At 44.1% G+C, this 22,176-nt stretch overlaps 1 protein-coding gene across 2 annotated transcripts in view; it reads left to right on the top strand.

The window, feature by feature from the left end:
* DNAJC7 (DnaJ heat shock protein family (Hsp40) member C7) overlaps positions 1-22,176 on the top strand; it is a 42,423-nt gene that overhangs the window by 5,471 nt on the left and 14,776 nt on the right. The window contains exons 2-5 of one of the 2 annotated variants that reach the window (XM_053567648.1): positions 13,056-13,144; positions 14,141-14,265; positions 14,617-14,730; positions 16,402-16,476. In XM_053567648.1, coding sequence (XP_053423623.1) covers positions 13,056-13,144; positions 14,141-14,265; positions 14,617-14,730; positions 16,402-16,476 — 403 coding nt within the window. The remainder of the gene's footprint in view (positions 1-13,055; positions 13,145-14,140; positions 14,266-14,616; positions 14,731-16,401; positions 16,477-22,176) is intronic. The other variant, XM_053567649.1, reaches the window with a different exon arrangement.

The following is a 22,176-nucleotide window of genomic DNA, read 5'->3' as shown; positions in this document are numbered from 1 at the left end:
CGGCACATGGAGCCGGCACCCCACTCTCTGAGCCACAGGCACCACCCAAGAGAAACACTCATTTTCGTTTTGGTATGCTTTAAGTTAGAGATGAAAAAATGGGGGGTTGGGAAAATGAATCATGGTTAAGGAAGGGATAAACCTAGGAATATAGAATATTGAATACCAGTAAATTAATTGAACCCTGATGCTAATAAGTGGCAAATTTTTTAGATAATCATAACTGGAGCAAATGTAGAGCACAGAGAATGGTTCTCTCTTCCTTATTGCTTTAGTTAGATCCACATCAAGGAAAGTGACCAATTTCGAGAAAATGTTGGGCTGAGTGAGTGAGTGGCAGTTGCTCTAGAGTCTAGGCTATTCCCAACGACCAGAACTCTGATTGGCTGAAAGCCCAGTCTTATTGTACATTCCAACCAATCAGAGATTAGTTTAGTCATTGAAACTGGTTTTTTAAAAGTTTTTAAAAGCTGAGTACTGGGCATTTGCCTTCTTTCTCCAGGACTTTGGAAGATTGAGAACAATGGTCAGCGGCTGCTTAGGTGCCTTGTGGCCTGATGGAAGGTCCCTCTGAGAGCCCACTTATCCCTTTCTCCTCTAATGTTTGGTCCCCTTTCTCCAGTGCTGAGTGATGTGGAAGTTACTTAGAGGTCGTTCCAGGTATTCTTTTAAACTGTGCGAATTTCAGCAGTAAGAGCAGGATACAGAGTGCAGTTGTTATAGTAGGCTAGTCATTTTATTGGACTGAGTTTTTTACTTCCCCGAACAGATCAAAATGGCAGTTCCTATGTCCAAGAGTATGGGTAAGGTTGAGGCTTTCAAGAATGCTAATGGGACTTTTAAAGCCTGACTCTGAGACCTGATATTCCGTTGACATGTGACTTACATTTTTTGCAGGGAGGCCAGATTTTCAGATAAGCCATGTTAATCATCCATCTAATATTTGGCAAGGGTGTGAGGGGGCAAGTAGGACCTCTCTGTCCTAAGGCTAATGGACAGATTTCTGTGGGACAGTTAACTACCTACTGAAGTAAGGAGTCAAGAGAACTTTGACAAGCAGAATCCTAGTTGACAATACAGACTCCCTACCTGCCTGATTCCCCCTTACAACCCTCCCCCCAAAACCCTCAGAAAGTAGCCGTTTTCTTCCTCAGTTCTAGATTTTTGATGGGTATTGGTGATCCCATGAGTGTAGTGGGAAATGTCACAGAGTGGGGAATTAAGGGATGGAAAATGATGGGTTTGGGGATATGTTATGAAGACAAGCCTCTGGCTAATGCTGAAAAATCAGTGGCTTGTGTCCTCAGGGCAACTTCACGGAGGCTTATTTCTCAGAAGTAGCTTTATGGTTGAATACCCTCTCCCCAGAGATAAATGATACTATAGATTGTGACATTTAAGAATTAGTGGCTCGGGCGGCGCCTGTGGCTGAAGGAGTAGGGCGCCGGTCCCATATGCCGGAGGTGGCAGGTTCAAACCTAGCCCCGGCCAAAAAAAAAAAAAAAGAATTAGTGGCTCGACGCCTGTGGCTCAAGCGGCTACGGCACCAGCCACATACACCTGAGCTGGAGGGTTCGAATCCAGCCCAGGCCCACCAAACAACAGTAACAGCTGCAACCAAAAAATGGCCAGGCGCTGTGGCAAGGCGCCTGTAATCCCAGCTATTTGGGAGGTGGAGGCAGGAGAATCGCTTGAGCCCAGGAGTTGGAGGTTGCTGTGAGGTGTGATGCCACAGCACTCTACCCAGGGCGACAGCTTGAGGCTCTGTCTCAAAACAAAAACAAACAAAAAAAAAAGAATTAGTGTAAGTTTAGGCTCAGCACCTGTAGCTCAGTGGCTAGGGCCCCAGCCATATACACGGGAGCTGGCTAGTTCGAATCCAGCCTGGGCTTGCCAAACAATGACAACTACAACCAAAAAATAGCTGGGCATTGTGGCAGGTGCCTATAGTCCCAGCTACTTGGAAGGCTGAGGCAAGAGAATCTCTTAAGCCCAAGAGTTTGAAATTGCTGTGAGCAGTGACACTATAGCGTTCTACTGAGGACAACATAGTGAGACTGTCTCAAAGGAAAAAAAAATAGCGTAGTGCGGCTCCTCTGGCTCAGTGGGTAGGGCGCTGGCCCCATGGCCCCATATACCGAGGGTGGTGGATTCAAACCCAGCCCCAGCCAAACTGCAACAAAAAAATAGCCGGGTGTTGTGGCGGGTGCCTGTAGTCCCAGCTACTCGGGAGGCTGAGGCAAGAGAATCACCTAAGCCCAGAAGTTGGAGGTTGCAGTGAGCTGTGTGATGCCACGGCACTCTACCCAGGGCCATGAAGTAAGATTCTGTCTCTACCAAAAAAAAAAGTAAGTTTAAAACTCACAGTGAGGGGTGGTGCCTGTGGTTCAGTGAGTAGGGCGCCGGCTCCAAGGGTGGCGGGTTCAAACCTGACCTCGGCCAAACTGCAACAAAAAATAGCCTGGCATTGTGGCAGGTGCCTGTGGTCTCAGCTACTCAGGAGGCTGAGGCAGGAGGATCGCCTTAGCCCAGGAGTGGGAGGTTGCTGTGAGCTGTGTGATACCACGGCACTCTACCCAGGGCCATGAAGTGAGACTCTGTCTCTTAAAAATAAATAAATAAAGGGCAGTGCCTGTGGCTCAGTGAGTAGGGCACCGGCCCCATATACTGAGGGTGGTGGGTTCAAACCCAGCCCCGGCCAAAACTGCAACAGAAAAATAGCCGGGCGTTGTGACGGATGCCTGTAGTCCCAGCTACTTGGGAGGCTAAGGCAAGAGAATCACCTAAACCCAGGAGTTGGAGGTTGCTGTGAGCTGTGATGCTACGGCCCTCTACTGAGGGTGATAAAGTGAGACCCTGTCTCTAAAATAAATAAATAAATAGGGTGGCGCCTGTGGCTCAGTGAGTAGGGTGCCGGCCCCATATACCGAGGGTGGCGGGTTCAAAACCAGCCCCGGCTGAACTGCAACCAAAAACTAGCCGAGCGTTGTGATGGGCACCTGTAGTCCCAGCTGCTCGGGAGGCTGAGGCAGGAGAATCGCGGAAGCCCAAGAGCTAGAGGTTGCTGTGAGTCCTGTGACATCATGGCACTCTACCCAAGGCAGTAAAGTGAGACTCTGTCTCTACAAAAAAATAAATAAAAATAAAAATAAATAAATCTATCTCACAGTGAGGCACCGATTTCTGAGTGAATATCCTTTTGCTTGCCACAGTGGGATTTCTGGCAGGATTGAATTGGCCAGTTGTTTTTCCCCCCACTGACTGAAACATGCCAACTCCAGCATGCCGCCCGGCGTCCTTCCCTGCTTGAGCAGTAGAGAGCGCTACTGCTTTGTAGAGACTTGATCTGTGACTCCTCTTGGTGCATATGGGGTCCCTTCTGGCTGTGCCCATTGAGGCTTTTCCTTGAATGTCCACACACAGAACAATTTGAACTGGTGCGTTAAGGAATTTTCTTCATCTTTGTCTTCCACCTTCCCTCTTGTGTGTGTAGGAGAGTATGGGGTTTTTTTGTTTTTGTTTTGTTTTTTTTTTTAATTGTGCCTTAAAGTGAAAGCAGAAGCTGTCTATTCCATAGGAAATTGAGTAAAGAAAACTGGGTAGCAGGTAGCTTTGCTAACAGGTAGCAATTGGATAGAGCCCCCTTCTATTTTCTCTGGACAGTTATGAAGCTCCCAGCATACCACACCTTGTGATATTTGTGGAATTGTTCCAACTTATATATATGGTTTCCACTTAATCTATGTGTAACTTACATTGACATTTTACTCCCAGATTAGTAGGAGATTTTTGTTTTCTTTTTTTTTCCTTGTAGGAGATTTTTAAAAAGAAAGAAAGAAATAAAATAACTTGCTTTTGGTAAGGTGGAGTAGAAGTTAGGCTCCTGGGCTCCTTTTACTTTATTCTGTCATGAAGGTCAGAGAGAGTACAATATGAAACAGGGCCTGTGACATGCCCCTGGGGACAAGAGGTCTTAGACTGTGGGAAGGAGGAAGGAATTTCTACTCTGAGACTGGCCAAGATCTCGTAAATTCTGAAGGGTGGAGGGCATTTCTAGATGAACAGGCAACTAGTAAATTTGACTGGAAAAAAAATGGAGCACAATAATCATAGAGTAAGGTGACATTTTGGTAGTAAATACTGTATAATATAATATAATAGGAATGCATAAAGGATAAATATTTGACTCAATGGTAGTTTAAAGTATTTATTGTTAATAGGCTAGGGGAGGAGACAAAGCTATCTTTTTCTTTTTCTTTTTTTTTTTTGTAGAGACAGAGTCTCACTTTATGGCCCTCGGTAGAGTGCCATGGCATCACACAGCTCACAGCAACCTCCAACTCCTGGGCTTAAGCGATTCTCTTGCCTCAGCCTCCCGAGTAGCTGGGACTACAGGCGCCCGCCACAACGCCCAGCTATTTTTTGGTTGCAGTTCAGCCGGGGCCAGGTTTGAACCCGCCACCCTCGGTATACGGGGCCGGCGCCCTACCAACTGGGCCACAGGCGCCACCCAAAGCTATCTTTTTCTAAAGCTTTTACTGCCAATAAAATATTCCCCCAAATCTACTAAACACTTCTACTCTAACGAAAGAAAAATCATGTTGTCCTCAGTTATAATTTTAGCAAAACTAGCTTTTTTTCTTTCCATTTCTGAAGTAACAGAATATACATCAAGAAAATGCCAGAAAAACAAAACAAAATAAAAACCAAGAACCCACAAAAAACCCTTTCAAGCTACCACATCTGTTTTGATTTAAATTATTATTCATATTATTGGAAGAGTTTAACTTTATTTGAACTGTTATTTAGCTGGGCTTGGTGTCTATAGCTCAGCAGCTTAGGGCCACATACACCGGAGATGGCGAGTTCGAATGCATCCTGTGTCTGCCAAACAACAATGACAACTACAACCAAAAAATAGCCAGGTGTTGTGGCAGGTACCTGTAGTCCCAGCTGCTTGGGAGGCTGAGGCAGGAGAATCGCTTAAGCCCAAGAGTTTGAGGTTGCTGTGAGCTGTGACACCATGGCGCTGTGACAGAATGGCACTGTACCCAGGGTGACAGCTTAAGACTCTGTCTCAAAAAAAAAAAAAAAAAAAAAATTAGCCAAATACTTTAAATAAAAGCAATGTGGTATGTTTTTTGTCATACAGAAATTCAGTCAGCATTTCCTGGGTTGCAGATGTTGCAGAGTAGTAAATTATGCTGGCCCGTATTTTTCATGGAATAAATCTTAAAATTATATGGTACAAGTGATAAAAACTCCCATAGTTTTAAAACCTACAAATACATGGTATGTCAGGCAGTTCCAGAGAGAACTCTTATCATGTTAAGAATGTTTATGGGCGGCACCTGTGGCTCAGTCGGTAAGGCGCCAGCCCCATATACCGAGGGTGGCGGGTTCAAACCCGGCCCCGGCCGAACTGCAACAAAAAAATAGCCGGGTGTTGTGGCAGGCACCTGTAGTCCCAGCTACTTGGGAGGCTGAGGCAAGAGAATCGCTTAAGCCCAGGAGTTGGAGGTTGCTGTGAGCTGTGTGATGCCATGGCACTCTACTGAGGGCCATAAAGTGAAACTCTGTCTCTAAAAAAAAAAGAATGTTTAAAAAACTGTCAGGGGCGGCGCCTGTGGCTCAATGAGTAGGGCACCGGCCCCATGTGCCGAGGGTGGCAGGTTCGGACCCAGCCCTGGCCAAACTGCAACAGAAAAATAGCCGGGCGTTGTGGTGTGCACCTGTAGTCCCAGCTGCTCGGGAGGCTGAGGCAAGAGAATCGCATAAGCCCAAGAGTTAGAGGTTGCTGTGAGCCGTGTGACGCCATGGCACTCTACCCGAGGGCGGTACAGTGAGACTCTGTCTCTACAAAAAAAAAAACTGTCACCTAATTAATCCTGCATTAATAGAGGCCTACAAACATTTCTGAGTGCCTATTTAATTTCTAAAAGTTAGACTATTTGGCCTCAGGCAGAGAGATCTTGCTTAAGTGTTCAACTTAGAGGTATTTAGAGAGAAAATAGAAATTTTTATAGGGCATCTAATTTGGAGCACATTGCAATGCCAAGTCTGGTATTTTAATGTGTTTTTAATTTAGCTGAGCTGTAAATGTGCAAAGTTGGCTGCCAATCTTAGACCCAGGTTGTCTGATTTGATCACATGATACTGAGCCCTGCTAAGACCTGAGTGATACCCTTGGCAGTGTTTGTTGGAGTAATTAGCATCAGCAATGAATGAATGCTCAATTGGAAGGAAGAGAATGTAACTGCATGTTCAGAGGATATATAGATTTTAACTCACATAGATTAATAGTGTAGAAGAGCAGGTTTTTAGAGTTGCGGTTTTCTTACTGGTAAGGTAAGGTGTGGGCACATTTTACAATAGCAAAGCAAAACGAGTGAGATACATTCTCTAAAGGCCAGGCCCCTCAGTGCTGATCCTGTTTTGGGAGATCTATCACACATCCAGAAAGGACAGATAGTTTTGAAAATCGTTTCAATCGTTGTTTTCACAGAACTGGATTGGTGGAGGTGTAGTCATTCTCAGCATTTCTTTATGAATTAGAGCTGTCAAGCTTATTCTGCTGAGACTTGACCCAAGGATTGTATAAGAAACTGGATAAGTTCGTTTTAATTTTAAAACCTTGACATTAAATAGCCAGGCGCTGTGGTAGACACCTATAGTACCAGCTACTTGGGAGGCTGAGGCAAGAGAATCACTCAAGCCCAAGAGTTAAAGGTTGCTGTGAGCTATGATGCGACAGCACTCTACCGAGGGCAACATAATGAGACTCTCTCAAAAAACAAAAAAATCTATATGAAAAATTGTCACCATCACCACTCTATAAGGCCATTTGAAAATATTCACTGTCTAGGCCGGGCCCGGTGTCTCACTCCTGTAATCCCAGCACTTGGGAGGCTGAGGTAGGTAGATTGCCTGGGCTCACAGGTTCAAGACCAGCCTAAGGCAGAGCAGGACCTTATCTCAAAAATGGCCGTGTGTTGTGGCAGGTAACTGTCATCCCAGCTACTTGGGAGGCTGAGGCAAGAGAATTGTTTGAGCCCAAGAGTTGGAGGGTGCTATGAGCTATGATGCCACGCTACTCTATGAAGGGTGACAAAGTAAAACTCTTATCTCAAAAAAAAAAAAAGAAAGAAAGAAACTATTCATTGGAAATGCTTTAAAAATCTGAAAAAGCACTAGAAGGATATTATGGATGTTAATTATGGCAAGTCTATATTTTACTGTGATATTATATTTCAGGGTTAGTTTGAATTTAATTTTGAAGCCACAGAAAATAATCTTTTGGTTAGTTTAGTCTCTTGGTAGGCCTTTTCTCTTTTTTTCCCTCTTTTTCTTTTTAAATTAGTCCAGGTGAACCCAATTCATCCTAATTCTCCTTGCTTGGACTGATGTGTCCTAACCTAACTTTTTTTTTTTTTTGAGACAAAGTCTCACTACATTGTCCTCAGTAGAGTGCTGTGGCATCACAGCTCACAGCAACCTCAAACTCTTGGACTTAAGTGATTCTCTTACCTCAGCCTCCCAAGTAGCTGGGACTACAGGCACCCCCCACAATGCCCGACTGTTTCTTGTTGCAGTTGTCGTTGTTGTTTAGCTGGCCCGGGCCAGGCTCAAACCTACCAGCCTTGGTGAATGTGGCTGGCTGCGCCGTAACTACTGTGCTATGGGCACCAAGCCCTAACCTCACTTGATTATCAAAAGAATTGACCCTGTGAGTGAACAGAGTGAGATGCTACCACAGTGCCCTCAATTCCAGTTTAACTAACTCTTCTTCTTTTCTAGTCCCACACCTTTGACAGCTCATCCTTCCGTCCCTTTGCTGTAAGAGCAGCTTGAACAAGCTTCAGACTCCAGGGCAGTACTTGAATGTATCTAAACCTAGAATTGTTCCTGATGCAGCTTCATTCAGTTTTCTTTCTTTCTTTTTTTTTTTTTTTGTTTTTTGAGACAGAGCCTCACTCTGTCACCCCGGAGTGTCATCATGTCATGGCTCACAGTAACCACAAACTCTTGGGCTCACGTGATCCTCTTGCCTTAGCCTCCCAAGTTGCTGGGACTACAGGTCCCTGCTATAACACCCAACTAGTTTTTCTCTTTTTTTTTTTTTTTTGTAGTGACAGAGTTTCACTTTATTGCCCTCGGTAGAGTGCCGTGGCGTCACACAGCTCACAGCAACCTCCAACTCCTGGCCTTAGGCAATTCTCCTGCCTCAGCCTCCCTAGTAGCTGATACTACAGGCGCCCGCCACAATGCCTGACTATTTTTTTGTTGCAGTTTGGCCGAGGCTGGGTTTGAACCCGCCACCCTCGGTATATGGGGCTGGCGCCCTGCACCCTGAGCCACAGGCGCTGCCTATAGTTTTCTCTTTTTAATAAAGATGGAGTCTCACTCTAGCTTAGGCTGGTCTTAAACCCCTCAGCTCAAGCAATCTACCATCCACCTTGGCCTCCCAAAGTACTAGGATTATAGGTGTGGGGCACTGAATGAGCTGAAACCCCCTCATTCAGTTCTTGCTGCTGCCATTCTGGGTTCCAAAGATCCACTCTTTAGCCTCAACTGGTCTCGCAGTTGTTTATTTTGTGGGGAGGTTCAAAATGAAAAAGGGACTCCTCTTTCAGCTTTGGACCTAGAGGCAAAAAATAAGCCTTCAGCCTAAAAGCATAACTGCCCATTGTTTAGGCAGCTGTTAATCAGCCACGTTGCTATGAAAATAAGTCCTTTACTTGAGGCAGTTGTGTGGGAATAGCTAATTCTGGCTTGATGCTGTGCAGTGTGAGGTTAAAAACATGATAACTTGTCACAACACAATTCTTCTTGTTCTTTTTGCTGTGGGCTGACTCTACATTACTTGCTTTGTTTGCTCTAGAATGGAATCTACTCATCATTTACTAAAATAAAATGCATTTCTTGGGGGAGGCAAACTTCGGTTCACTAGATCTTGCATGTTAAAGAGAAAGGAGTCCTGCTTCCTCTGTGACTAATTGTTAGGAATGCCATTTAACCTGTTTAAACCAGATTTCAGTTCTGAGATTGAATTTTATATGCTGGGTCTATTCTGTGTCTTAGTTGAAATAAATTTATATTTATTGTCCTTTTTTTATTCCCACTAGTGCAGATTAATTTTCAAAGTATTTAGCAGTAGGTGGAGGGGAACATTGTAAGGAAAGTTTAGCACAGTAGAAAGTGTGCAAGCTTTGGAATCTGACACGTGTGGGTTACATCCTGACCTTAACCTCTAAGCCTAAACTTTCTCCTTTGAAAAATGAGAGTAATGAAACTTACTTGACTAGTGGTTTAGAGAGGGGAATATGTGGAAAATACCTGGCTTCAGTTATTATTAATAATCTTCTGTAAAATTCATCTTTCATATTTTTACCAGAAGCCAAAGTTGAACTCACTCCCCTCCCTGAGAGTAGTGTTTCAGAAAGGAAGGGGCACCTTTTAGTAGCCCTAAAGATGGTTTCACTTTTGACCAACAAGCTTTACGCTGCTGACACAGTGTCTGTCCAAGTGCCTAGATGTCTTTGGTTTTCTTCAAGGATTTGTGTATTCTTAGCCACTAGCTAACAGAAGGGACTGAGTCTTCTCAGATACTGTTTGGGCCTAGTGTCTACTTTGGAACTTACTACTCCATTTCTTCACAGCATTTTGACTCAACTTCTAAAATCCAGTTTGGGTGAAGCTTGTTCTTCAAATCCTTTGGCTGTGTACTTTTAAAAGACAGGCTCTTCAGAGTTTTTATAGTACTTTGCTTAATTTAGAGTTATAGGACAGTGTACCAGGTAGTAAGATTCAGTTAGTCATTTAAGTCTTATAGTTGGGGATCCTTTCTGAAGACTTTTTTTTTTTTTTTTTTTTTTTGAGACAGAGTCTCAAGCTGTCACCCTGGATAGTGTTGTGGTGTCATAGCTCACAGCAACATCCCAACTCTTGGGATCAAGTGATCCTCTTGCCTCAGTTTTTCTGTTTGGGTAGAGATGGGGGTCTCCCTTTTTGCTCAGGCTGGTCTCGAATTTGTGAGCTCAAGGTGTCCACCCTGTTCAGCCTCCCAGAGTCTAGGATTACAAGCATGAGCCACCACACCTGGCTTTCTGAAGACTTTTTTAATAGCAGATGGTCTCTTTACAGCATTGTGACAATTGGTATAATAAAATTAATCAAGCAGATTTATATCCATCACAGTTCAAATCTGTCAGTGTTCGTTGGTCATTCCCTTCTCCTTTCTTCTAGCATTTTCATGTTAGTAGGGCTTGCCAGGACAGTGATGGAGAAGATAGCAAGCAAGGATTGCCTCAATAAAAGTAGGATGACTTTGCCAGTTTTGTAGTTTAAAATACATAAGTAAATGAATCACAAATCTCCCCAGAACTGATGTTTGTAGAATCAAGCTGTAATTCCTAGCACCATTGCTTGGATTATGAATTAAGAAATGTGGGCTTGTTGCCCTTAGCTCAGTGGTTAGGGCGTCAGCCACATACTCTGGGGCTGGTGGGTTCAAACCTAGCCCAGGCATGATAAAACAACAATGACAACAGGGCGGCACCTGTGCTCAGTGAGTGGGGCACCACCGAGGGTGGTGGGTTCAAACCCAGCCCTGGCCAAACTGCAAGAAAAAAATAGCTGGGCGTTGTGGCAGGTGCTTGTGGTCCCAGCTACTTGGGAGGCTGAGGCAAGAGAACTGCCTAAGCCCAAGGATTTGGAGGTTGATGTGAGCTGTGGACACCATGACACTCTACCAAGGGTTAATAAGTGAGACTCTGTCTCAAAATAAATAAATAAATAAAAATAAAATACCAAAACAATGACAACTACAACAACAAAAATAGTTGGGCATTGTGGCAGGCACCTGTAGTCCCTGCTACTTTGCAGGCTGAGGCAAGAGAATTGCTTAAGCCCAAGAGTTTGAAGTTGCTGTGAGCTGTGACGCCACGGCATTCTACCGAGGGTGACACAGTGAGACTCTGTCTCAAAAAATAAATAAATAAGAACTGTAGCTTCTGTCTCCACTTCAGGCAACCCTGAACTAAGTTTTCTTTTCTGTGTATAAAGGATGGGAAAAGAAACAAAGATTCTTCCTTTTTTTTTTTTTTTTTTGAGACAGAGTCTCACTATGTCGCCCTGGGTAAAGTGCTGTGGCATCCCAGCTGACAGCAACCTCAAACTCTTGGGCATAAGCGATTCTCTTGCCCCAGCCTCCCAAGTAGCTGGGACTACAGCCACCCGCCACAACGCTTGGCTACAAAGATGCTTCCTTAAAACAAAAATGCTCAGATACTTAGTTATGTTGCAGGAATCATTTCAGTAAAGAATTATCTTTGTCACTCAGGTTGGACAGTAGGATGATTTGGGGTACCTTTGATAAAGGTTACTAGCTTGTTCTTTTAAAACTCTGTTGGTCATGGGTGGCGCCTGTGGCTCAGTGCGTAGGGTGCCGGCCCCATATACCGAGGGTAGCGGGTTCAAACCTGGCCCCAGCCAAACCGCAGTAAAAAAACAGCTGGGCATTGTGGCAGGTACCTGTAGTTCCAGCTACTCGGCAGGCTGAGGCAAGAGAATTGCCTAAGCCCTGGAGTTGGATGTTGCTGTGAGCTGAGACGCCACGGCACTCCACCAAGGGTGATAAAGTGAGACTCTGTCTCTACAAAAAACAACAACAACAACACTGTTGGTCATGTCTGATTGATTCTACTTACTTAACCAAGAATATCATTCCCTATTGTGTAACTGTCTAATGGCACAATTCCAAAAATTAGATCTTTGAGCCTGGTCAACATAGTGAGACCCTGTCTTTGTAAAAATTAAAGCTGGGGCTGGTTGCATGCACCTGAAGTCCAGCTACTTGAGAGAGACAGGACAGTTGCTTGAGGAGTATTGTTTGAGGCTACAGTGAGCTGTGACCATGCCAGTCTGAGTGATAGAGTAAGATCCTATCTCAGAAACAAAGATTTTAGGGATGGGAGGAAATTTTTGTATAATTCGCTTGCTGAATATATAAGGTACTGTGGAAGGGATAGAGTAAAGGGGGTATTAAGTGCACACATAGACGTGATGGGCAGTGGGAACACCAGTAGATGGGTACTCCTTTTAGCATGGCACTGGTAGCCTGTACTTTGTATGTATGTGTGTCCCTGTCATCCAAGTTCTTAGCCTCTGCTGTTCCTCAACTCTGTCCCTGTCTTAGATAGATACCAATATATGCTCTTAACTCCTTGGCCACCTGCTTTTACTCTGCTTGTCCTTCAAGTTTTCAGATACACAAGCCACTTGTCAAGAGACAAAATCATTAAAACACTTAAGGATGACACAATTGAGAAATCAGTTGCCCCTGATTGGAATTACCTGTAACTCATTTTCTGTAAATTTGCAAGAGGCAGCAGTCGTAACACAGTGGAAAGGAAGTAGATACAAAAATACAGTTGCTGTGAGAGAATGTCTACATTTGAAATTCCTGCAGAAGGACAACTACAGGCATGAATGGTAAAGCAAGGAAGGTGGCATGAGAAGAGTTTTCTTTGTTTTTTTTTTTTTTTTTGTGACAGAGCCTCAAGCTGTCGCCCTGGGTAGACTGTCGTGGCATCACAGCTCACAGCAACCTCCAACCTTGAGCCCAGTGTCATGGGCTCAAGCGGTTCTCCTGCCTCTGCCTCCCAAGTAGCTGGGACTACAGGCGCCTGCCACAACACCCGGCTATTTTTTGGTTGCAGCCGTCATTGTTGTTTGGCGGGCCTGGGCTGGATTCAAACCCACCAGCTCTGATGTATGTGGCCGGGGCCTTAGCTGCTTGAGACACAGGCGCCGAGCCAAGAGAAGAGTTTTCTTGATTTAGTTTGAATGTATCTAAGTGATAAATGATAGCATCTGAAGAAGTCACATTTTTTATTAGTCCTTCCTTTTGGTCCATCAACCTATTGAACAAATCTATAAATTACTTCAGGTATCACACTAACTTTCAGCTCAGTGTGTCCAGAGCTCTGTACCAAAGATTGCTCCTGTAAGATTACAGGGGTTTTCCCTACATGATTTTCTCTTTTCTTTTTCAGAGAAGCAGAGTCTTTCAAGGAACAAGGAAATGCATACTATGCCAAGAAAGATTACAACGAAGCTTATAACTATTACACAAAAGCCATAGGTGAGAAGGACCTGATACTTACTTACTTGCCAAATACTATTGTAAATAGCTCTCTCTCAGAAGTAGCCTTTTGCTTATTGTGTTGATAATTGTTCTGCATGGACTTCTTCAGGTTTAATGAGCTCCTGAGGGATAACTTCCTAACTGGAGTGAGTAGTTTTTCTTTTGATGAATTAGGGCAGTTCTAGAAATAATGTTATGACAAAAAGATACCCACCTAAACATATCTCAGTCGTTGCTAATTTACCATCATTGCCATGTACCATCTTAGAAAGTGACCTTTGTAAATGAAATCAAGTCTTAGTTATTATCTTTGTGCTTACCTGCTAGCATGTCAATCCCACCTCAGCATTCTTCCCACCTAACTTGCTTACCTTAACTCAGTAAACACACATTCATTTTAGTATCTCCTTTAACAGAACACAGTTCATTAAGGACATTAATGGGTTTTCACTCTGTGCTGAAAGATAATTGTTGCATTTTAAAGCTGCAAGTTGTTTTCTTTTAAAATTGATTTTATCAGGCTTGGCGCCTGTGGGTCAAGTGGCTAAGGCGCCAGCCACATACAGCTAAGTTGGCAGGTTCAAATCCAGCCTGGGCCCGCCAAACAACAATGACGGCTGGAACCAAAAAAAAAAGAAAAAATAGCCAGGCATTGTGGCAGGCACCTATAGTCCCAGGTACTTGGGAGGCGAAGGCAGGAGAATCGCTTGAGCCCAGGAGTTGAAGGTTGCTGTGAGCTGTGATGCCACAGCATTTTACCCAGGGCAACAGCTTGAGGCTCTGTCTCCAAAAAAAAAAATTTTTTTGATTTTATCATTGCCACTGTCTTATTTGCACAGGTAATCAAAAATTTGACTATGGCATATTAAAGAAAATGTGTCAACATTCCCGGAAGTCAGTTTCCTTGACATCATTCTGAGGGAGATGCCCTGTAAGTTTCTGAAGCAGTGACCTGTGCTAAAGTTTGTTTTACATTCTCTGCTTCTTCTATAGATACATGTCCTAAGAATGCTAGCTATTATGGTAATCGAGCAGCTACATTGATGATGCTTGGACGGTTCCGAGAAGCTCTTGGAGATGCACAACAATCAGTGAGGTTGGATGACAGTTTTATCCGGGTATGTAATGGGACTGTTTGGGGGAAGGCTGAGTTGCTACAATTGTGCCCCTCTAGGCCAGGGTTTCTCAGTCTTGACATCAGTGACATTTCAGGCCAGATTATTATTTGTTGTAGGGGCTATCTTGTGTATTATAGAATGTTTAGCAGTATCTCTGGCCTTTAATCACTAAGTATCAGCACCCCCTCTCTTCAGTGGTAACAATCAAAAATTTCTCTTAACATTTCTAAGTGTTCCCCAGCTCTAGCCATTTTTATCCCCCCTTGGTTTTGTGTGATGTTTGCTCCAGTGTTGATTTCTCAGTGCTTGTTCAGTCATTTGGTCAATGCTTCTTTGTGTTTCCTCCTCTAGGGACATCTACGAGAGGGCAAGTGCCACCTATCTCTAGGGAATGCCATGGCAGCTTGTCGCAGTTTTCAGAGAGCCCTAGAACTTGATCATAAAAATACTCAGGCACAACAGGAGGTATGGCTCTGATCCTATTTGTATCAAAAGAGGGGTTGTGGTATATTTGGAAAGAATAATGACTTGAAAGTCAAAACTGAGATCTAGTCCCACTTCTGCCATCAGCCACACCTGGGTGACTTTAGGCACGTCTTATAATCTCTGTTAAGCCTCAGCTTCCTTATCTGTAAAATTAGTTTTGAATATGACTTTTCAGCTTTAAAAAAATCTGTGAAAATTAGAGGATTTCTGAGATGGCCAGAGGAATAGGCATCTATTAGGCAAATACTTAAGGGACTAATTTGAAAGGTTAAAGGATTCAGTGAATAGGCATCATTAAGGCAAATACTAAAGGACTGATTTGAATGAGGAAAAGGATTTGAATAAGTTCAAATCCTGATTAAATTGATAGCAGTTAAATGTTTTTTAGTTCTACCTCACAGTTATTTGTCATTTAGTGACAGGAGTACATTCTGTCAGATGATTTTGCTGTTGTACAAACATTGTAGGTGTACTCACACAAACCTAGATGGTATAGCCTACTACACATACTAGGCTATATGGTGTAACCTGTTGCTTCTGTGCTACCGATGTGTACTGCTTGTTACTCTACTGAATACTGGGGGCAGTTGTGTCCTAAAAGTATTTGTGGGCTTGGTGCCTGTGGCTCAAGCAGCTAAGGCGCCAGCCACATACACCTGAGCTGGTGGGTTCGAATCCAGCCCGGGCCTGCCAAACAACAATGACAGCTGCAACCAAAAAATAGCCGGGTGTTGTGGCGGGCGCCTGTAATCCCAGCTACTTGGGAGGTGGAGGCAGGAGAATCGCTTGAGCCCAGGAGTTAGAGGTTGCTGTGAGCTGTGATGCCACGGCACTCTGCCCAGGGCGACAGCTTGAGGCTCTGTCTCAAAAAAAAAAAAAAAAAAGTATTTGTATATCTAAACATAGAAAAAGGTACAGTAAAAATATGATACTGGGCGGTGCCTGTGGTTCAGTGAGTAGGGCGCCAGCCCCATATGCCGAGGGTGGTGGGTTCGGACCCAGCCCCTACCAAACTGCAACAGAAAAATAGCCGGGCGTTGTGGTGGGCGCCTGTAGTCCCAGCTGCTCGGGAGGCTGAGGCAAGAGAATCGCGTAAGCCCAGGAGTTGGAGGTTGCTGTGAGTCCTGTGATGTCATGGCACTCTACCAAGGGCGGTAAAGTGAGACTCTGTCTCCACACACACACACACACAAAAAAAAGCTCAGGCGCAGCAGAAGGTATGAGTCTGATCTTGTTTGATCAAAAGAGGCAGTGTGGGTGGCGCCTGTAGCTCAAGCGGCTAGGGTGCCAGGCACATACACTAGAGCTGGCGGGTTTGAATCCAGCCTGGGCCTGCCAAACAACAGTGACAGCTACAAACAAAAAATAGCCAGGTGTTGTGGTGGGCGCCTCTAGTCTCAACTACTTGGAAGGCTGAGGCAAGAGAATTGCTTAAGCCCAGGAGTTGGAGGTTGCTGTAAGTTGTGACGCTACGGCACTCTACTCAGGGTGATAGTTTGAGACTGTCTCAAAAAAAAAAAAAAAAAGAGGCCATGTGGTACATTTGAGGGAGATATATTTTCTCAATTAAATTGAAATTCACCAAGGCCTTGTTTTTTGTTATCCTTAAGTCTACAACCTCATTAAAACTTTCCTATGTTTTCTGTGTAGTTCAAAAATGCTAATGCAGTCATGGAATATGAAAAAATAGCAGAAACGGATTTTGAGAAGCGGGATTTTCGGAAGGTAAAGTATAGCTATGAGATAATTTCATCTGCTTTTTGTCACAAAATTCTTGTTTGTGTGTATCATAATTATGAGAAGTAGTATGGTACAAAAGATCTAGAATAGCACATTATTTAAATTGGGGTTTTGATTTTTTTCTTCCCTCTTTAAATTTTTTTGTTTATTGGCTAAGGTACTTACTTTCCTTTGTTATATTTGGCTTTATGATAAAAAACAAAGTTAATTTACTATTTAAGTTTGTTTCTGTTGTTGATGTAAGGTCATGGTTTAAAAGAGTGCTGGTTGCTCAGTGCCTGTAGTTCAAACGGCTAGGGTGCCAGCCACGTACACCAGAGCTGGCGGGTTCAAATCTAGCTGGGTCTGCCAAACAACAATGACAACTACAACCAAAAAATAGCCGGTTGTTGTGGCAGGCGCCTGTAGTCCCAGCTACTTGGGAGGCTGAGGCAAGAGAATTGCTTAAGCCCAAGATTTGGAGGTTGCTATGAGCTGTGATGCCACAGCACTCTACCCAGGGCAACAACTTGAGACTCTTTCCCCAAAATAAATAAATAAATAAAGTATGCTGGTTGGCTCGGCGCCTGTGGCTCAAGCAGCTTAGGCGCCAGCCACATACACCTGAACTGGCAGGTTCAAATCCATCCTGGGCCCGCCAAACACAATGACAGCTGCAAGTAAAAAATAGCTGGGCATTGTGGCGTGCGCCTATAGTCCCAGCTACTTGGGAGGCTGAGGCAGGAGAATCACTTGAGCCCAGGAGTTGGAGCATGCTGTGAGTTGTGATGCCACCGTACTCTACCCAGGGTGACAGCTCGAGGTTCTGTCTCAAAAAAAAAAAAAAAAAAAAAAAGTGTGCTGGTTAATAGAGAAAAAGTCATTTGGAATTAAATATTGAGTTTTGATACTTTTTTTTTTTTTTTTGAGACAGAGTCTCACTATGTTACCCTCAGTAGAGTGCGACAGATCACAGCCACCTCAAACTCTTGGGCTTAAGTGATTCTCTTGCCTCAGACTCCCAATTAGCTGGGATTATAGGCATGAGCCACCGTGCCCAGCCTTTGTCTTATCACTTTAAAAAAAAAAGCCGTGTATGGTGGCTCACACCTGTGAGAGAACTTTGGGAGCCTGAGGCAGGTGGATTACTTGAGCTCAGGAGTTAAGACCATCTTGAGCAAAATCGAAACCCTATCTCTACTAAAAATAGAAAAACTAACCCAGGTGTCATTGTGGGCACCTGTAGTCCTAGCTACTATAGAGGCTGAGCAAGGAGGATTGCCTGAGCCCAAGAGTTTGAGGTTGCTGAGAGCTGTGACACCACAGCACTCCACCCAGTGTGATAGAGCAAGCCTCTGGAAAAAAAAAAAAAAAGGTCCTCTTTACTTTTTTTTTTTTTTTTCATTACAGACATGTACCACTCTTTTGTTCATTATGGAGTTCAGTGGTACAATCATAGTTCAATGTAACCTTGAATTCCTGGGCTCAAGTGATCCTTCTGTTTCAGCCTCTCAAATAGCTGGAGTAGCTGGGACTGTAGTCATTTGTCACCACAGCTAGCTAATTTTGTTAACTTTGTTTTGTAAAAATGTGGTCTGCTTTTGTGTTGCCCAGGTTGGTCTCCATCTCCTGGCCTCGAGCAATCATCCCACATTGGTCTCCCAAAGTGCTAAGATTATAGGTATGAGCCACTTTGCCTGGCCTAGATCTTTTAGTTATCATGTTTGATCTTTATAATTCCTAACTCCCTTCTTTAGATGGCACTTAGAAATAATTTTCACTAGAGTTTCAAAAGGGGAGATGGTTCCACAAATATTAAAATAAAAACCACTGATCAGGGCCAGACACAGTGGCTCACGCTGTAATCACACCACTTTGGTAAGCTGAGGTGGAAAGATCACTTCAGGTCAAGAGTCTGAAACCAATAGCCAGGCGTTGTGGCAGGCACCGGTAGTCCCAGCTGCTCGGGAGGCTGAGGCAAGAGAATCACGTAAGCCCAAGAGCTGGAGGTTGCTGTGAGCCGTGTGATGCCATGGCACTCTACCGAGGGCAGTAAAGTGAGACTCTATCTCTACAAAAAAAAAAGAGTTTGAAACCAGCCTGGGCAACATAGCAAGACCTTGTCTCTACAAAAAATAAAAAAAATAAAAAAAAAAAAACAGAACACAAAAAACACTGATCAGGAGAGATAAGTTTGTGAGTACCATCTAAGGAAGGGAATTGTCACTCATGAGGCAGTTGGCTCAGTACTTTTCTGTCTCATGTACTTAAGAAATATTTGATAAAGTGGCACATGAAGAATCATTCTTTTTCTTTCTTTCTTTCTTTTTTTTTTTTGAGACAGTCTCACTTATGTTGCCCTCAGTAGTATGCCATGGTGTCATAGCTCACAGCAGCCTCAAACTCTTGGGCTTGGGCAGCGCCTATGGCTCAGTTAGTAGGGCTCCAGCCCCATATATCGAGCGTGGTGGGTTCGAACCCGGCCCCGGCCAAACTGGAACAAAAAAATAGCTGGGTGTTGTGGCGGGCGTCTGTAGTCCCAGCTACTTGGGAGGCTGAGGCAAGAGAATCACCTAAACCCAGAAGTTGGAGGTTGCTGTGAGCTGTGGTGCTATGGCACTCTACCGAGGGTGATAAAGTAAGACTCTGTCTCTAAAAAAAAAAAAAAACTCTTGGGCTTAAGTGATTCTCTTGCTTCAGCCTCCCAAGTAGCGGGACTACAGGTGCCCACCACAGTGCCCGGCTATTTTTTTGTTATAGTTGTCATTGTTGTTTAGTTAGCCCAGGCAGGGTTCAAACCCACTGGCCTCTGTGTATGTGGCCGGTGCCGTAACCACTGTGTTACTGGCCGCCTGAAGAATCATTCTTAACACTCTGAAGGTCTTCTATTTGGTAATAAATATATCTGATTAGGGCGGCGCCTGTGGCTCAGTGAGTAGGGCGCCGGTCCCATATGCCGGAGGTGGCGGGTTCAAACCCAGCCCCGGCCAAAAACCACAAAAAAAAAAAAAAAATAAATAAATAAATAAATATATCTGATTAGCTTTTGCAGAGTCCCAGCATTAACTTATTAGCACCCCTTTTTTATCCATTGGTTTTACGGTGTCTTTCTAGTGTGCTTCATGAGTTTGTGCATTTAGAAAGCAGTTCTGCCTGCTGTCACGTTTTCTGAGGTTTACATAGGCAAAGGCTTTGTGTCAAAAGGAATCTTTTGGATTTCTTTTCTCTCTTGCTCACTCTGGAGCCAGGATCCCGAGTTTGTGACAGAATCCTTTGTTAGTGACATCTCAGCCCCCTGCCCCACTGTAGCTCATGGTGATGTCACAAATGAAGAATTATGATCCTGGCAAGTGAAACAGATGAACTTGGAAGAAACAAAGATCTTCTTTGCCTGCAGCTGTCCCTGGTTGCAGAGAGGTGGGGGGTGGGACGTGCAGCACAGAGCCTTTAACTGATGCTCCCCACAATGAGCAGAACCAGCTCTGCAAGGATTATTGTCTTTGTGAAGGCAGTAGGGTGTGGCCACTGAATTTTGCCTGACTTCTCCGCCCCCTAGTCCTAGGTACAACTCTACCTACATGGTATCTTAGAACTTCCAGGAGAATGACCCATGCTGCTGAGGGAGAGGCATTCCCATCACTATTGTGTGGCACTGCAGAAGGGCTTCTCCGTAGACCAGCTTATAGTGTTTACCTACTTGGCCTTATTTTAAAATTTCAGTTTATAGGGCCGGGTGTAGTGGCTCACCCCTGTAATCCCAGCACTCTGGGAGGCGCTAAGGTGGGCAGATCATCTGAGCTCACGAGTTCGAGACCAGCCTGAGCCAGAGCGAGAGCCCCATCTGTAAAAATAGCCAGATGTTTGTGGCAGGCACCTGTAGTCCCAGCTACTTGGGAGGCTAAGACAAGAGAATCGCTTGGGCCCAAGAGTTTGAGGTTACTGTGAGCTATAATGCCAAAGGGGTCAAGGGAGACAAAATAAGACTCTGTCTCAAAAAAAAATTTCTTTTTTCCAGTTTATGAATAGGTGCTATTCATGGTTCAAGAGCTATAAAGTATGAAAAAAATACTTAGTGATGAGCATCCCCTCCAACTTTCCTCTGCCCAGTTGTCACTCCCCTAAGGTAACCACTGTCCTTAGGTCTTCGGTTTTCTTCTATAGTTTTATTGTATGTATATAAAATATAAATCCTTAATTTTCTTCCCTTTTTTTTTTTTTTTGCATGAAGTTCATGGTTGTGTACCCTTTTTTAACTGAATAGGTTTTGAAAGTCTTTCAATGTTAGTCCATCATATGACTGTCTGTGTTATCTAACAAGTTTCTTGTTGATGGGATTTGAATTATTTCTGCTGGCAAGTTTTCAGATCCCTTCCTGATCTCCATAGCCAGATTGTTAGAGGAAATGGGTGGCCCTTAATTCCAGGTTTCTCTTTAGTTCATTTATTCTTGGGGTGAAAATGAGCCATCAGAGATTTTCCCAGAATAGGGTGGCACCTGTGGCTCAAAGGGGTAGGGCACCAGGCCCATATGTCAGAGTGGAGGGTTCAAACCCAGCCCTGGCCAAAAACTGCAAAAAAAAAAAGATTTTCCAGGAATAGCAGGTAGACCAAAAGTGAAAGCTCAGAGATCAAACTTTTTTTTGTTGTTGTTGTAGAGACAGAGTCTCATTGTACCACCCTCGGTAGAGTGCTGTGGCGTCACATGGCTCACAGCAACCTCCAGCTCTTGGGCTCACGTGATTCTCTTGCCTCAGCCTCCCAAGCAGCTGGGACTACAGGCGCCCGCCACAACGCCTGGCTATTTTTGGGTTGCAGTTCGGCCGGGGCTGGGTTTGAACCCGCCACCCTCGATATATGGGGCCGGCGCCCTACTCACTGAGCCACAGGCGCCGCCCAGAGATCAAACTTTTGAAAAGAGAAAAATGGAATATTTAGAGACCATTTATAAGGCTGAAAGAGTGAACTAATGCCAATCAACTTTGTTATGTGTGTGAGAGATACTTGGCTCATGGTTTAGTAGCATGTTGAGAATAGTAATCTGACATAGTCTATTTAGAACTATTTAAAATAGACTTATTTGATTTTTTTTTTTTTTTTGAGACAGAGGCTCAAGCTGTCGCCCTGGGTAGAGTCCTTGTGGCATCATAGCTCACAGCATCCTCAAACTCTTGGGCATAAGTGATTCTCTTGCTTCAGCCTCCTAAGTAGCTGGGACTACAGGTCCCGCCACAACGCCTGGCTATTTTTTTTTTGTTGTTGTTGTTGCAGTTGTTTTTTTAGCTGGCCTGGGCCAGGTTCAAACCCGCCGGCATCTGCGTATATAGCTGGTACCCTACCCACTGAGCTACAGGATCCACCTTGATTGGTATATTTCTTTTTTTTTTTTTTTTTTTTTTTTAATTTGGCCGGGGCTGGGTTTGAACCCACCACCTCCGGCATATGGGACCGGCGCCCTAACCGCTGAGCCACAGGCACCGCCCGATTGGTATATTTCTATACTAAAACAATAGGGGGGAAGAAGGGTCACTCCAGTATTCAGTAAAATATGAGGCTTTTGGCACAGGGAAGGAAGAAACTGAACAATTTTGTTTGTTTATGTATTTATTTATTTTGAGACAGTCTCAAGCTATCGTTCTTGGTAGAGTGCTGTATTGTCACAACTCACAGCAACTTCCAACTCTTGGGCTTAAGCAATTCTCTTGCCTCA

Source organism: Nycticebus coucang, chromosome 18, assembly GCF_027406575.1.
Source record: "Nycticebus coucang isolate mNycCou1 chromosome 18, mNycCou1.pri, whole genome shotgun sequence".
Taxonomy (NCBI): Eukaryota; Metazoa; Chordata; class Mammalia; order Primates; family Lorisidae; genus Nycticebus; species Nycticebus coucang.
The sequence above is the reverse complement of the archived record's forward strand: the minus strand, read 5'-3'. Positions and strand labels throughout refer to the sequence as shown.